General features: G+C 33.9%; 1 protein-coding gene across 1 annotated transcript; it reads right to left on the reverse strand.

The window, feature by feature from the left end:
* Positions 1 to 7,027: 7,027 nt before the first annotated feature.
* LOC147380798 (uncharacterized) lies at positions 7,028 to 12,715 on the reverse strand. The gene is given in 4 exon segments (XM_086431230.1): positions 7,028 to 7,421; positions 9,983 to 10,592; positions 10,741 to 11,489; positions 11,492 to 12,715. Coding segments are annotated over 4 exon segments (2,859 nt in total). The 5' UTR covers positions 12,693 to 12,715; the 3' UTR covers positions 7,028 to 7,122.
* Between the last annotated feature and the right edge of the window lie 2,911 nt (positions 12,716 to 15,626).

Below are 15,626 nucleotides of genomic sequence, written 5' to 3' on the forward strand. Positions count from 1 at the left end.
TTTTTTTCTCTTTTCTTTACTCTAATTGTTGCCAAAGTTGTCCTTTCAAATTTTCAACCTTGCGAGCTTGCCTTAATTTTTGCCTAAGTTTCCCTTTTGGGTTTTCAACTTAGTAGGCCCCATTTTTTTTTTATTTTTTTTTTCTGAACTTCTGGAATTGCTGTCTGATCATGCTTTGATATCTTCCTTGACTTTTTCACACGGTACTTAGGAGGACTTTTATAGGTAGGCTTAAGATTGGACATAAAAAGAAAGGAATTCTAAGGCTCAAAAACCCAAATGTCCCTTGTGTGGCATTTATTTAAATTTTTTTTTTAATTTTCTTCCCCACTTTGACAATATTTCTTTTTTTTGGATTTTTTTTAGGGGAATCTATTTTTTCATTTTGATGTGGTCAGACCTAAAGTAACTTCTCAGGTTGCCTACGTACCCGAGAATTTTGGGATCAGACCAAAACGTAGTTCGAATTTTCCCTCCCCTAGGTTAGCTGATCGGGCTGAGAAAGGAAAAGACATCATTTTTTTTTTTGAAAAGACTGCAAAGGCTGAGAAAGGAGATATTGAACTAGGTAGCAAGAAAATTGATTCGGCTAAAGATGGCCTCCTTAAACGTAGTACCGTTTGATCTGGTCAAGGTTGGTTGACTCTGGTAATTCAATTCTATCATGACATTGAAATCTGATGATTTTTTAAGGCAGTATTTCTTAATGAATGAATCTCTCAATTAGGTTTTAAACTTCCCTCTGGGGTCAAAATAAATACTCGATTCTCTTTGAAATCTAATGGTTTCCAAAGTAGTGTTTCCTTGCTAATGGATGAATTTCTCTAATTAAGTTCAGACTTCCTCCTATGGTCGAGGAGGGGTGCTCAATTTTTTGTGAAGTCTGATGGTTAAATCCCTGGCTTGTAGGTAACAAACTTTGACTTCCTTGTCAAGCGTTGACTTTTCTTTGATAAGTTTGCACGTGGTACATAACTCTAAGTGTTTTTTTCTTCAATTAAGTTTAGTTCTTCGTACCCATGATGGACCTAGTCTGCTTTTAACAATTGACTTTCCATCAAGACCTTGAGATATGAGATTTCCATTTCAACTAGTAAGATTACTTCCATATGAAAAACTTTATTAAAGTACGATACACCAAAAGTGTGAATGATAGCTTCTTTAACCAATCTTGGTGCGATTGACACATTTTCACGATGATTATCATGAGACTCTTACTAGCTGCTTCAACCGCTCCATTAATCTGAGGACGATAGGGGGATGATTTGTGATGCCGGATCTTAAACTTTGAACACAGAGTAATCCTTGACTTTGAAGTATGACCCATCATCAGAGATCAGTTCAAAAGGTACCCCCATATCGACTGATAATATGTGATTGCAACTCAAGATGTAGTGAGGATAGCACTGATACATTTTATAACATCTCTATCGATTTTCATCTCATCAGGCGAGTATCTATTCCGTGTTGAACAACACCCAAGCTTGCACCTAACATATCTTCATCAGATTACGCGAATAAGTCTTTTGAAATTTCTAAGTAAATTCATTATGCCCTCATGTTCCTTTAGGGATATGATGATTTCTATTTGAATCTCTTTAGGAATTATTTTTCGTTCCGAGGTCAATGACCTGTGCTTTCTTGATTAAAAGTTGAGTCCCACTCTTATCTTCTTGCTCAGGAATGAAATCTATCATTGAAGCCAGATTAGTAGTTAATTTGTTAATGCGCTCGAGGTATTCAAAAATTTCCTTTATTCAAATGGGGCGACAGACGTCGTTTTAGACTTGGCAAACGAACTCGACTCATAGAAAATAATAGACTCAACCTAAAGAAGACATGACCTTGATGGATTGATAAAAAAAATGGACTCGAGCTAACCCAAATGACTTATGAAAACTCAAGACAAGTAACCACAACGGGCTTGATTATGGATTGAGGACTCGAGACATTGCTTATAACCGGCACGACTGAAATATTGTGACCTTCAAGGAACAACTGGGAAATGTTAAGATATTCTAAATGATTGATTTGGCGTTGACGTTTGTTCCAACTGACCGGACTAGTAACCCTAACAAAACGATGAACGATTGATCTTAGGTGCAATGATAACCTTGAGACCCTATCAAATGTGAATTTGATCAATTCCAGTCCTATCCCCTTGATAACATTTTAAATGAACCTTGATATATTATTGAATTTTGTGCACCAAGTCATTAAACAATTCATTTATGCAATGATCATTTTAAAAGGAAAAATAACCTTACTGAATTATCAATATCTGATTTAAATAATTTTTTCCTTTAGAAAGCATATTTTAGTAATTTTCCAAATTCCACGCAAAAAAATAGATCTTTTAAAATTTTTTTTTTCTTTTGGGAAAAACATTTTTTTTTTAAATGAGTTGAAACTCGAATTTAGAAAAAACTTTGATTTCCCTTCTGATTTAAATGGCCCGGCCCATCATGATCGTTGGATCGAGATGGACTGGGTCATTATGAATTATTGCTACATTTTGAATGGATTCTTTATTGGGTTGGTGCATCCAGTAATACAGAAGTTTCAAATCGGGTTTAAACAAAAAGATTTGATCCTTGAGGACAAAACTGTACATTCACATACATTTTGATCTCATCATTCACAGACATTATTATTCACAAGGTCTCATTCAATAAACAACCGGGAACACCTCGATAAGTTCAGATCATGTCCTATTGGGGAGGTTTCTAGACTCTAGGCTTACTCCGTGCAATACATTTTTATCTAGCCACCCTTCCTCAAGTACACCTATATACCTCTCGAGCGTACTCAATCGGACGATACGTGGAGACGTGGTTTGATATACCGTATAGGTGATAATTTAAAACTCCAACTCACTTCTCTAATGTCACAAAAACAGTCAGTTTGATCCCCAGTTGAGAGGTGGCGTGCGATGCTGAGCAAGGGCCACTTAAATACCTCTCGTCTAGAATAGACATAGTCTATTCCCCTCGTACAGTATGGTACAGCGGGGTAGGATCTCGCTTAGGCACCGATTTTGATCAAAAAGTGCAATTGATGTACTTGGATTATCCTTGATATTCCTATAGGTACGAGTCAAGAGTTGTAGCTTTCATCAATGGTTTGGCATCCCACAGGGGACCGACCACGTACTAGTACTACGTTGGCAAACAGGACATGTGACTGTATGGTTTACAATAGTTTCAAGGCTCAAGTTGCTCCAGCCTGGATGCATCGATATACCTTTCAGAGTCACCTGATCAGATGGTACTGATGCCCCAGTTTGATATACCCTAAGGTATGTGACTGGAGTTGTGGTTTTCATGAATGACGTCGCATCTCCGAAGAGACCGGGCCACTCACTAGTGCCACGTTGGCTATATGGGACGTGCAAGCGTGCAAAGCAGTAAACGTGTATGTAGTATGTGCAATACAGGGTGGGGTGTGCCCGGGGCCTTTTTCAAACAAATAGGCCCATGGGCCTGATCACATCATTAAAATATGGATATTAGAAAAATCCATAGCATCGAAATCCACATCAAGACACGCACATCAAAGTGTATAATAATCAAGATCATGACATATCTAATAGCAATCAATCGGGGAAGTGAAATAAAGAGGAATGATGATCAATCAATTAGAATAGCATGGAAATAATATCAATCATTGAGATAGGCAAAATTTTCCCTATGGTCCAATTGGGGATCACTTTGGGTGACTCAAAATAATTTGAGATTTCTGTGAACATTAAATTAATGGTAGATTGATAATTGTAGAGATTAGAAGTTATAAATTTTTTAATTATTTTTTTTTTTATTTTTAACCTTTTTTTTAATTTTTTTAACTTTTTTTTTTAATTTTTAACCTTTTTTTAAATTTTTTTTTAAACGTTTTTTTAATTATATTTTTTATTTTATTTTTTATTTTATTTTGTTTTATTTTATTTTTTAAAGGTTTTCTTTTTTTCTTTTTTTACATTTTTTTTAATTTTTAACGTTTTTTTTTAATTTTTTTTCTTAACGTTTTTTTTTTTTTTTTTAATTTTAACATTTTTTTTGAATTCTCTTATCATCACGAATAACATTAAAAAAAAACAATTTTTTTATTTCCTACCACATCCACTCACAAATAATTTATTTTTACAAAAAAATTAATGCCTAGTAACGTGCAAAAAAAAAAAAAATTCATCCAAAATTTAAAAAAAAAAATAATATATATTATTATATATATATATATATATATTATATATAATATATATAACTCACATCCCAACCACCATCATTCCATCATCAATTTATGTCAATTTGAATATTTCATATTTAGGGGTCACCCCAAAATGATCCTAGATTGAATCATAAAAAGTGATACTCCAAAATGACATACCCAAAATCAATCCAAATAATGCCAAGAAAAGATAATACAGCCCAAAAAATAAAATAAACCAAATAATGAGAATGGTTCAGCAACCATTTTTTCCACACTATTATCCTATTGACGTCCTGCATTATTTAGGGTCATTCCCATGAAAATGTGCCAAAATAAAGTATTCGAAATCCAAACAACTGATCCATAATTAAGCAAAAAAGAATGATAAAAAAAATAAAATAAACAAATAACTAAAAATCAAATAAAAAAAAGGTCATACTGGCAATGCATCCCACACTTGGTGCTTTTCAAGTTAGATCCTCAATAATCCCCAGCGGAGTCGCCTCTAAAAGCGCCCTCGATCCGCGGGGTGTGCGGATCCGCTTTTGACCTTTGAGGTTTGAGAGTCGCTACCTAGTTATTACGGTCTAGGAATCGAACTTGGACTCTAAACGGATAAATCAACTAATCTACTACAGAAAATATTGAGTCCGGGGATCACATTACGGGGTTATAAGGTGTTAGGCACCAACCCCGTCCAGCAAACACTAGTCTCTACCAATTCCCAAATAAACTACATTGCTAAAAGACCTAAGTAAAAAAATAATAAGAAATAGATACCTTTCTGAAGTCAACGGTCTTATTCCCTCAGATCTGATAGAGTAACTCCTTGTATAGTACTTCTCGCTTCGTTTTGTCTCCGAATCTGATTTTTGATCTCCGAGGCAAGGTATCTCTTTCTTAGATCTGGATTCTTTGGATTTGTTTATAGATTTCTAGGTATTTTTGAAGGGCTTCTAAGTGTTTTTCGAACTAAAATTGAGGTATGGATGTTAGGTAAGAAGTTAGGACTTCAAAATTAGGGTTTATGGGAAGCTAGGGAAGCTTTTTGACCTACTTCTCTTAGGATTTATTATTGGATACGAAAATAAGGTGTGGAGGCTCTTATTTATAAACTTTTTTGGGTAGAGTTAGTGTTTAATTAGGTTTCCTTTAGGGTTTTAATTAGGATTTTGACTTTAGTCTTATAAGATTGATACTCTTATTAGGGTTTTAATTAGGATTTTGACTTTAGTCTTATGAGATTAACTTGATTAGGGTTTTAATTAGACTTTTGACTTTAATCTTATGAAATTGACTTGATTAATTTAGATTAGGGTTTTGACTTTAAGATTTGGACTTTAGTCTTACTTGATTGACTTTAGTCTTACTTGATTGACTTTAATTTTTTTTTGGAGAACCCTCTTTATTATATTTTTTATTCTTTGGGGCCTTAAATGGAGGGGGTCCTTTAATAAAATATCTAGGCAACCATCAACAATTTTGCCTGAGAGCCTGATTGATCGATTTTTTGGATCAAAATTTTAAATTAATTTTATTAATGTTTCACTTTACATTATTTAATGTTTTATTTATTAATTTCAGAATTTTAAGATTTTTTAATTGGAGAATTACCGTTTTGCCCCTAAAAGAATTTTTGTTTTTCAAGTCAGTTTTTGATGTTCCAAGATGTTTTAGAATCGATTTTTTGTAAGAAATTCAATGGAAATATTGGTTTGTGTCATTTTATGAAATTTTTGTGCGAAATGGTCGTGAACTTTATGAGGGGTATTTTCGTAATTTTGTCAAATTTTATGAAAATTAGCGAAATGATTTATTGGTTTCAATTTGTTATTTTATGTGTTTGAAAGGGTTTTCCTAAGCGTAATGTAGGCTCTAGAGATGTTTTTTAAGATTAGGGGTATTTTGGTAATTTGATCATTTTTTAGTGATTTTTATCATGACGCTTCTTTTTATTTGAAAAATGATGATTTTTAGGCTTTTGGGTCATATTTTCCTAACATAGCGTGGTTTCTACAGTTTTGTTAGTTAGAGATACCTCATTTCCGTTCTGAAACATATCTAGTAACAAATAAAGCATTGGAATAAACATCCATCATTGGGAACCGTTGCGATCGGGTTGACGAGTTGATTAATCAAGCAAATGCGAAAATGGTGGTGTCTACACATTGTTTAGTAAATAGTTCGACACCAAACAATGTTTGTCCTTTATCTTCTTTAAGATGCCAACCTGACCTGATATTTGTGGCTCGAATTAACATCTATAGTAGCATTGATTTTTCATATTAAGGTCTGAAATTTAAATTATGAACTTGTCATGGTTTCAAGAATTTTATTATTATAGTTTTTGAAAGCTGTTGGGGCAGAATGTTATGGTATGTACATTCATCTGAAGCTTAGCTTTAACTAATAATAATCCGCCATTCAAGTTTAGAAAGATTTTTATCTCAACTAAGCCACTAAAATAAAAAACAAAAAACAAAAAACAAAACACAAAACACAAAACGTTTCCTTTCAACTCAATTCAATTTTGGATTTCATAATCCATTTTCAAGATAAGTTTTCAAATTCAATTTGTTTCAAGCATATAGTTCAATTATTTTTGGTTATAAGAAATATTATTGTTGTGAATAGAACCATAATATATAACCACTCATATAAATATCCTTCTAGGGCTCATAAATGAGCCATTCTCCTCACACTAATAACATCATATTCCTTAAATAACACAAAAATAAGGGCCTTTGTGCTATTCATTTAGTGAACAAGGTTTTTCTTTGTTTTCCCCCCCAACTGAAGTCTTAAATAAAGGATCTGGAGACAGAGTTGAGTGGGTGATTATTTTTGCCCATTGAACTTCTGTTTGGTGATCAATTATTTGACTAATTCAATTGGGAGAAAGAAACTATGAAAAACTTAGTTCATAGAAAGTAGATTCTGCGAAACAGAATGCATGGTTGGCCTAGATTGTGGATTAACATTTATACAAGCAAGAGCCAGAATCAATATAGAAGCAAGTTTGTCTTCAACTTGTGGATCAGTAGGAGGTGAAAGGCGCGAGTCTAACACATTCTTTAGCATTATTGTCGGATCACTTGCAGACCACAAAGTTGTTATAAATTCCCCGGGATGCCTCCCCATGATCACTTCCATAGCCAATACACCAAAACTATAAACATCACATTTTTCAGTCACAACCATTGTGCTTGCAAGCTCTGCACACACACCAAAAAAAAGTATTTAAGCTAAAATAATTAAAAAAGGGTGTTTATATTGAACTTATAAAGTTTTACAGAATAAGGTATATATGCCATTTTCTTAAATAACCCTTTTTTACTAAAATGAAAAAAATCGTGAATTTGTTGCTTTTAAATGGTGGTTTCTTCACTACTCTTTGAATATTGAAATTTATTTAGATAATTGTGAAATTATGCCCAAAACTAGTTTTAAAACCATGGTTTTAAATCTCAACCGAGATCAAGATGACTCGTCCCATACGTCTCAGTATTGTCCACTAACAAGACAAATAAACAAGTCAAGCATATCGTACGAGATTTAAAACCATGGTTCATTTTTCTCATTGTTGTTCGAGATGACTCAAATAGATTTGAAAACTTGTCTGAGATGACTCAGTCTCGTTCATGGACGAGACGGGACATCAAAATGAGTTTTAAAACCATGGTAAAAATTCCCAAAATACAATAATAAGAATATTTGAACCGTTGCATTATTCAACATAATAGATCTTCACGAACTACATCAAAAGCATATACAAGAATAGCAATGTATAAGATTTTGTCTTTTTAAACAAACAAACAAAAAAAAAAATAGCAAAAAAAGTTATTTACAAAATGGCTTTATACCCAGTTTTGGAAATGTTTTTATATCCAATTTTGTAATATTTGAAATGGTCATATCAACCTTCAACAGAGAATGTTATGGTAATTGTTTTGGTTGGATGTCCACTTGATCCAAGATCGAGTAATGTTTGGGTAATTATGAGTTACCCTTTTTGGTGAAATTTATAGATAGTCTTCACTGGGGTAATCAAACTGATGACATAATACTTGTAACCAAGATATTTCAAAGGCTCTAATGGTACCCAAATGTCATCAAAGAGATTTTTGGCATTGTAACCAGGGTGATGGCTTTTGGGAAATCAAGGGTTCTTTGGAAAGTTGTTGAAGGCGAGGGTTTTTTTAATTTTTTTTTTGTCAATCTCAAATGGAATATCGAAGTCAATGGTTATGTATTAGTAGTTTTAAAACCCAACGATATGTATTTAATTTTCGATTAAAACTTGGACTAGAAGTACAAAACATGTCATGCAAGAATCCGAAGTTATTGTGCTGCACTTGTTTTAAAATATTTAGAAGATTGGGAATATCCAATATATGGCAATGAATTGTTTATTTACCAAACAAGCTATTAGGTGTATTTATATTTATTTAAATTTACCTTTTATACCCTTTGCATAGATATTTACCCCCTCTATGCTAAATATTTTGTTTTAAAAACAAGGAAAAATTACTTAAAGGACCTTTGTAGAGGTATTTTTTTCTAAATAGTCCCTAATTTTGGGTGGTCTCTTGATAGTTCATTTAATAAAAAAATTTTCTTTTTTTAATAGGCTCTGGACCTGATCTCACGTTTATCATATCTTTGAAATACCCAAACTACCATTTTCTCATCTTCTTCACTTAGTTAAGTTTTCCAATGCCGATTGCGATCATTTTCAACGATCTTTGATCATGAATGATGAATGAAGAATGATATTCTTTTAATTTTGAACATTTAAATGTATTTTTATTTATTTCGATGATTCTTTTAAAATAATGAAGAACGAAGTTGAGATTCTAATTTTTTTTGTGATTACATCGTAACTTTAAAATTTCAATTATGATATTTGCATTTTAGGTATTTCGAGGAGATCTATCAAGTATCAAAGTCTGAAAAATAAAAAATAAAAGAAAATTTTGATTCACGTTATAGTGTCGAGTTCACCACTTTTTATTGTATAATTCAATATCTATTACTTAGAGTCAAAATCACCTCTTGGTGTTGAATTCACCATTTATATTGTCTAGTTCAACATCTAATTACTTAGTGGTCAAGCTCAACACTTAGTATCGAGCTCCCCAGCTATGATATATGCATTTTGGGTATTTCGAGGAGATTTATCAAGTATCGAAAAAAAAAAAATCTGCTTTACATTAAAGTATCTAGTTCATCACTTTTTATTGTCTAGTTTAATATTTTTATTGTCGAACTCACCACTTAGTATTGAGTTCACCGCTTTTTAATGTCTACTTCAACATGTAATTACTTCATGTCGAACTCAACACTTGGTGTCGAGTTCACCACTTTTTATTGTCTACTTCAACATTTAATTACTTAGTATCGAACTCACAACTTAGTATCAAGTTCAACACTTTTTATTGTCTTGCTCAACATTTAATTACTAGCAAGCTTGACAATATTTTCTTTAAAAAAAAAAACCATCGAACTCGATAGTAATTAAATGTTAAACTAGACAATAGAAAGTGTGAACTCAATACTAACTGGTGAGTTCGACAATAAAAATTTGAAATAGACAATAAAAAGTTGTGAACATGACACTGTGAGTGTAATTGAGATTTTTTTATTTTTTTAAGTTCAATATTGGATAAATCTCCTCGAAATACCCCAAATGCATAGAGTGTTCTAACTAATGATAAATACTACCAATTTTACCTATAAAAAAAATAAGAAAAGAGAGTTTGTAGTAGAAACTTACCCGGAGCAAGATAACCATATGTGCCTGCAACTGTAGTCTGTAATGATGAATTGATCTTTAAAATCCTTGCAATGCCAAAATCAGAGATACAAGCCTCAAATTCTGAATCCAATAAAATATTTTTGCTTGAGATGTCTCTATGAATGATGGGCAGTGTGCAGTCATGATGCATGTAACACAGAGCATGGGCAATACCATTGATAATATTCACTCTCTTAACCCAATCTAATTCCATTGCTCTTCCCTCACTGTTGAGAATTTTATTTAGGCTTCCCCTTTCCATATATTCGTAAACCAAAAACATGTGTTGTTTGTGAGAACAAAACCCGTAAAGTTTCACAATGTTTCGATGTCGAAGTTCTGTTAAAACTTGTACTTCATTCGCAAAACTCTTCATATCGTCTAACTCCTTGCTTTCCTGCGTACAAAGTTTTTTTATAGCTAAAACATTACTTGATAACTCTGCCTTGTAAACTCGGCCATGTCCTCCCACCCCGATGCAATATTTGTCATCGAAATCTTCTGTGGCTTCGATGATGTCTTCATATACAATCCTTCCATCATAATTCCATATTGCAAATATATCTCCAGTTCTTGATGCAATATCGGTCTTCTTTTATCCTTCTCAGATTTATCTGTCGACAAAAAAGACAGAAGAGTCCCACTAGACAAAGAAGCAATGTGCCTAGGAATGAACCAACAATGACGACAAGAAGCTTTTTTTATTTTTTCGCGCATCCATTTTTCTAGGTCGATGCAAGGCAAGGCGGAAATGAGCCAAATTCACTGCATAAACCTTTGTTATTACTGAATGCCTCCGGTGAAGCGTTTCGAAAAGCTTTGCTATCAGGAAGAGGGCCCTCTAACTCATTATTCGAGAAATCAATGGATGACAAACTAACCATAGCACTTAAGGAAGGAGGAATGGAACCAACGAGTTTATTATGGGAAAGATTCAAGCTTTCTAACATAATAAGATTTCCCAATTGTGGTGATATCTCCCCAGTAAGTGAATTTAGACTAAGGTCTAGTAACTCTTGTAAGACTCGCAAATTGCCAATCTGAGATGGGATGTTTCCAGCGAAATTGTTTTTGCTCAAACTCAAATACCTCAATTTTGAGCAATCGCCCAATCTCTCTGGAATCTTTCCACCTAGCTTGTTCATCGAGAGGTCCAAGGACTCCAAATTGGATAATCTTCCGATTTGCAATGGTACTTCGCCCGAAAGTTGGTTATCATTCAGGCTCAAATTGAACAGAACAGACAACCTAGTCAACTCCTTTGGTATGTCCCCAACAAGTTGGTTTAAAGAAAGATCGAGCACTCGTAATTGAGTTAACTTGCCTAATTCATTTGGTATACTACCACTAATCATGTTACCACGAATTTTTAGCGCTGTCAGATTTTGACATTCTCCCCAATTTGGTGAGAGAACACCAAACAATCTATTGTAACTCAAATCAATATATATCGAATTTGGATACAATCCAAAATCTAGAGATAAATTCCATGGAGATGATTTCCCTGAAGTCGGACTTGGACCAAGCTTGTGCAGTTTCCCAAGCTTTTTGGGATGGGTCCTATGAAATGGTTGTTGGATGCATAGAAATATTCTAATGATCCACCTTTACATACTTGTGGTGGTAAGTGGCCCGAGAAGCTGTTATCACTCAAACCAAGTGCAGATAGAGATGAAAGATTTCCAATTTCTTGAGGTACTAAATCAGATAATTGATTTTGAAAAAGACGCAGATCAACCAAGTTCCTCAAAGAACCAATGTTATGAGGGATTGGTCCAGAAAGAGAATTCGTTTGAAGGTATAGAGTCGTGAGCCTACTCAAATTACCAAAAGATGGAGGGATTGGACCAGATAATCGATTATCAAAAATGCGGAGATCGACTAAGTTCTTCAAAACACCAATGTTATGAGGGATTGATCCAGATAGAGAATTGAAATGAAGGTATACATTGGAAAGCTTGCTCAAATTACAAAAAGATGGAGGGATGGGACCGAACAATTGATTGCTAGAAAGGAAAAGACCGACTAAGTTCCTCAGAGCACCAATGTTAGGAGGGATGTATCCAGAAAGATAATTTACTTGAAGAGCCAGAGTTGAGAGCTTGCTCAAATTACCAAAAGATGGAGGGATGGGACCAGAAAATTGATTTTCAAAAAGGCGCAGATCGACTAAGTTCTTCAAAGTACCAATGTCAGAAGGGATTGGTCCAGAGAGAGAATTTCGACCAAGGCAGGCATTGGTAAGCTTGCTCAAATTGAAAAAAAATGAAGGGAATGGACCAGATAAATTGTTTTGATAAAGATCAAGGTGAGTGAGTTTGGAAAGTGTACCAACTTGCATCTGGATGGTACCCGTGAATTCGTTATCACTTAGATTTAGATAGACAAGGTTTGGTAAGGAAGAGAAATTTAAGCGGTTGAGCTTACCTTGTAAACCCAAGTTCGAAAGTTTAATTTTAGCTACGCTTCCAGCTTTGTTACAAGCTATCCCAAGCCACTTGCATGGGCTTGACGCACTACTGTTTTGATCTATTGTCCATGAACTTAAAACAGCTTGACTTCGGAGACTGGCTTTCCATTTAAGGAGAGCTTCAGATTCAGATTGAAATGCTGCTTCTGTTTTGAAGGAAACTAACATAAAGAATACAAGTAACAATGCAAGGGAGAAGTAATACTGAATATAGGCCATGCTTGTGGGTTGTGGGTTGTGGATTGTGGGCAATGGTATCTTATAATCTTACTTCGAATCCCTTTTAAACAAAGTGGGTGAGTTAAAAGAAAAAAGAAAAAATAATAATAAATAAAGTCTAACGTGTAAAAGAAAAGTACGAGCATGTTTATTGAAGACTTATGCTGTGATTATTTTGTTTCAAGGAGGGGTCCCATTCAATCCCAGCTTATCAATAAAAAATTAAAAAAAGGACACCACGTTAAAAACATGTATGATAACTGTTGTACCGTTTACAAAGTTTCTAAAGTGAGGCATCATTTGGATGAGTGCCCCAACAATTCTTGTATTCTTACCCAGATAAAATGGCTCAAATCCAAATTGTAAAAGCATAGTAACAAAGTTTGGATTCGGTCCAGGCTTCAATTCTGTTCATTCAAATGAATTTAGGAAAATCTCTAAAAAATAAGAAAAAAAATTGGGATATTCAAATGATGTTTTGTGCTTCTTTTAAAAAAAACACAAAAACAAAAAAAACAAAAATTGAAAGCTATGGTGGGTGTATAGATTTGAAATCTAAAGAAAATAAAATTTTGAAGGTGAAGGGTTAAAATATTATCGCATTTCTCTCTCGGTCGATGAATCATTGATTAATTCGCTTGTCTCTAACTCAAAGAATTTTACGATTTTTTGAAGAAACAAAAAATCTAAGAACTTTCCACCATGATAAAAACTAAAAACTACCTAATCACTAATCATATTGAATTTGGGTGTGTTGGTAAATTAAGACGGGACATGGATGGAAAGAAAGGCAGATCTTACGTCGTCTAGTGAAAGTCAAGTCGTGACCATTACGCTGAGCACTGGCCCACAATTTATCATAGCCATGTTGGGTGGAGGGTACACATAGGCATCATTTACATGGAAGCGGATCCTCTTGTTGGGTGGAGGGTACACATAGGCATGATTTACACGGAAGCGGATCCTCTAGCCCACAATTTATCATAGCCGTGTTGTTGGGTGGAGGGTACACATAGGCATGATTTACACGGAAGCGGATCCTCTGTAGCACACTATTCCTCTAGCATACACTTTCAATGGTTGAGAGAGTGCTACATCAGCCGATAAAATTAGATCTCAAACTTAAAATCTGGGGAGTTCAGTAGCCGTTCATTTAAAAGACATGGATCTACATAATAAATAAATAAAAAACAAGTTTTTAATTCTTGGAATTTTATGAATTTTTCAATAGGTACAAAATTTTTTGGTGACAATGACCATGACGACTTGCTCAAGTCTTCTCAAATAAAATACAAGTCGATGTGCTGGATAATTAATATTGATCATCTTGCCTCCGAGACTAAGAAAGCTTACTTGAGTCGGCCAGTTTTAAATCAAACGTGAACATTGTAAATCGGAAACGAGTCCTCTATAGTACATGGTTCCTATAGCAACCCTATAGTACACTTTAAACGGTTGAGAGAGTTATTCTTGGAATTTTATGAATTTTCAAAAGATACAAATTTTGTTTTGGTGACAATGACCATGACGACTTGCTCAAGTCTTTTCAAATAAAATACAAGTCACTGTGCTGGATAATTAATATTAATCATCTTGCCTTCAAGACTAGGAAAGCTTACTTGAGGCGGCCAACTTTAAACCAAATGTGAACATGTGTAAATAGGAGGCGAGTCCCCTATAACACACGGTTCCTATGGCAACCCTATAGCACACTTTAAACAGTTTAGAGAGTTATTTTAAAATAAAAAATTAACATGTCAACCTCTTGTGATCATGACATAGATCTGGTTTAGAAACAAAATTAATCAAAAAACTTGTTTTTTTTTACGTAGATCCATGTCTTTTAAAATAAATGGCTACTGAACTCCCCAGATTTTAAGTATGATATCTAATTTAATGGGCTGATGTAGCACTCTCTCAACCTTGAAAGTGTGCTACAGGAACCGTGTGCTACAGGGATCCGCTTCCGTGTAAATCATGCCTATGCGTACCCTCCACTCAACAACTAAGCTACCATAAATTGTGGGCCAGTGCTCAGCATAATGGTCACGACTTGACTTTCACTGGACGACTTAAGATTCTGCCTTTCTTTCTTTGTTTTTGCCCCTCCCTTTCACATGTCAGTCCAATCACTTCAATCATATTTTGTTGGAGTGAAAAAAAAGTTACGTGGCATCTTTCCCTTTAAATTTTTCCATCCATGTCCCGTCTTAATATACCAACACCACCCAAATTCAATATGATTAGTCATTTGGTAGTTTTTAATTTTTATCACGGTGGCAAAGTTCTTAGATATTTTGTTTCTTCAAAAAATCCTAAAATTCTTTGAGTCAAAGACTAGCAAATTAATCGATGATTCATCAACCAAGAGAGAAATATGATAATAGTTTAACCCTTCACTTTCAAAATTTTATTTTATTTCGCTTTCAAATCTATACACCCACTATAGATTTTATTTTTAATTTTTGTAAGAACCACAAAAACTCCCAATTTTTTTCCCCTATTTTTATGAAATTTTCCTAAATTGATTCGAATTAACCGAATTGAAGCCTGGACTGAATCCAAACTTTGTTAATAAGGTTTTACAAATTGGATTTGAGCCATTTTATCTGGATAAGAATACAAGAATTAGAAATCATTTATGAAGTGAGCCAAACATTAATTTGTTAGGGTACACACATTCAAATGATGCCTCACTTTAAAGAAGAGAAACTCAATTCTCTCTACCATAATTGGATTGATAGGAGAGAACTTAGGACAACATTAGAATTTTAAAATATCTTAAAAGAGATCTAAGTGTAATGTTGGCATTATAAAATATTTATAAAGATTTCTCTCCATTTCTCTCCTCTTCTCTCTACTTTTGGAGAGAAAAAAAAAAACTTACCCTTTTTTCTCTCTTCTTCCCTCCCACTTAACAATCCAAACAAGAGA

The sequence above is a fragment of the Akebia trifoliata genome, unplaced genomic scaffold, assembly GCF_017979445.1.
Source record: "Akebia trifoliata isolate Shusen 1 unplaced genomic scaffold, ASM1797944v1 Contig00978, whole genome shotgun sequence".
NCBI lineage: Eukaryota > Viridiplantae > Streptophyta > Magnoliopsida > Ranunculales > Lardizabalaceae > Akebia > Akebia trifoliata.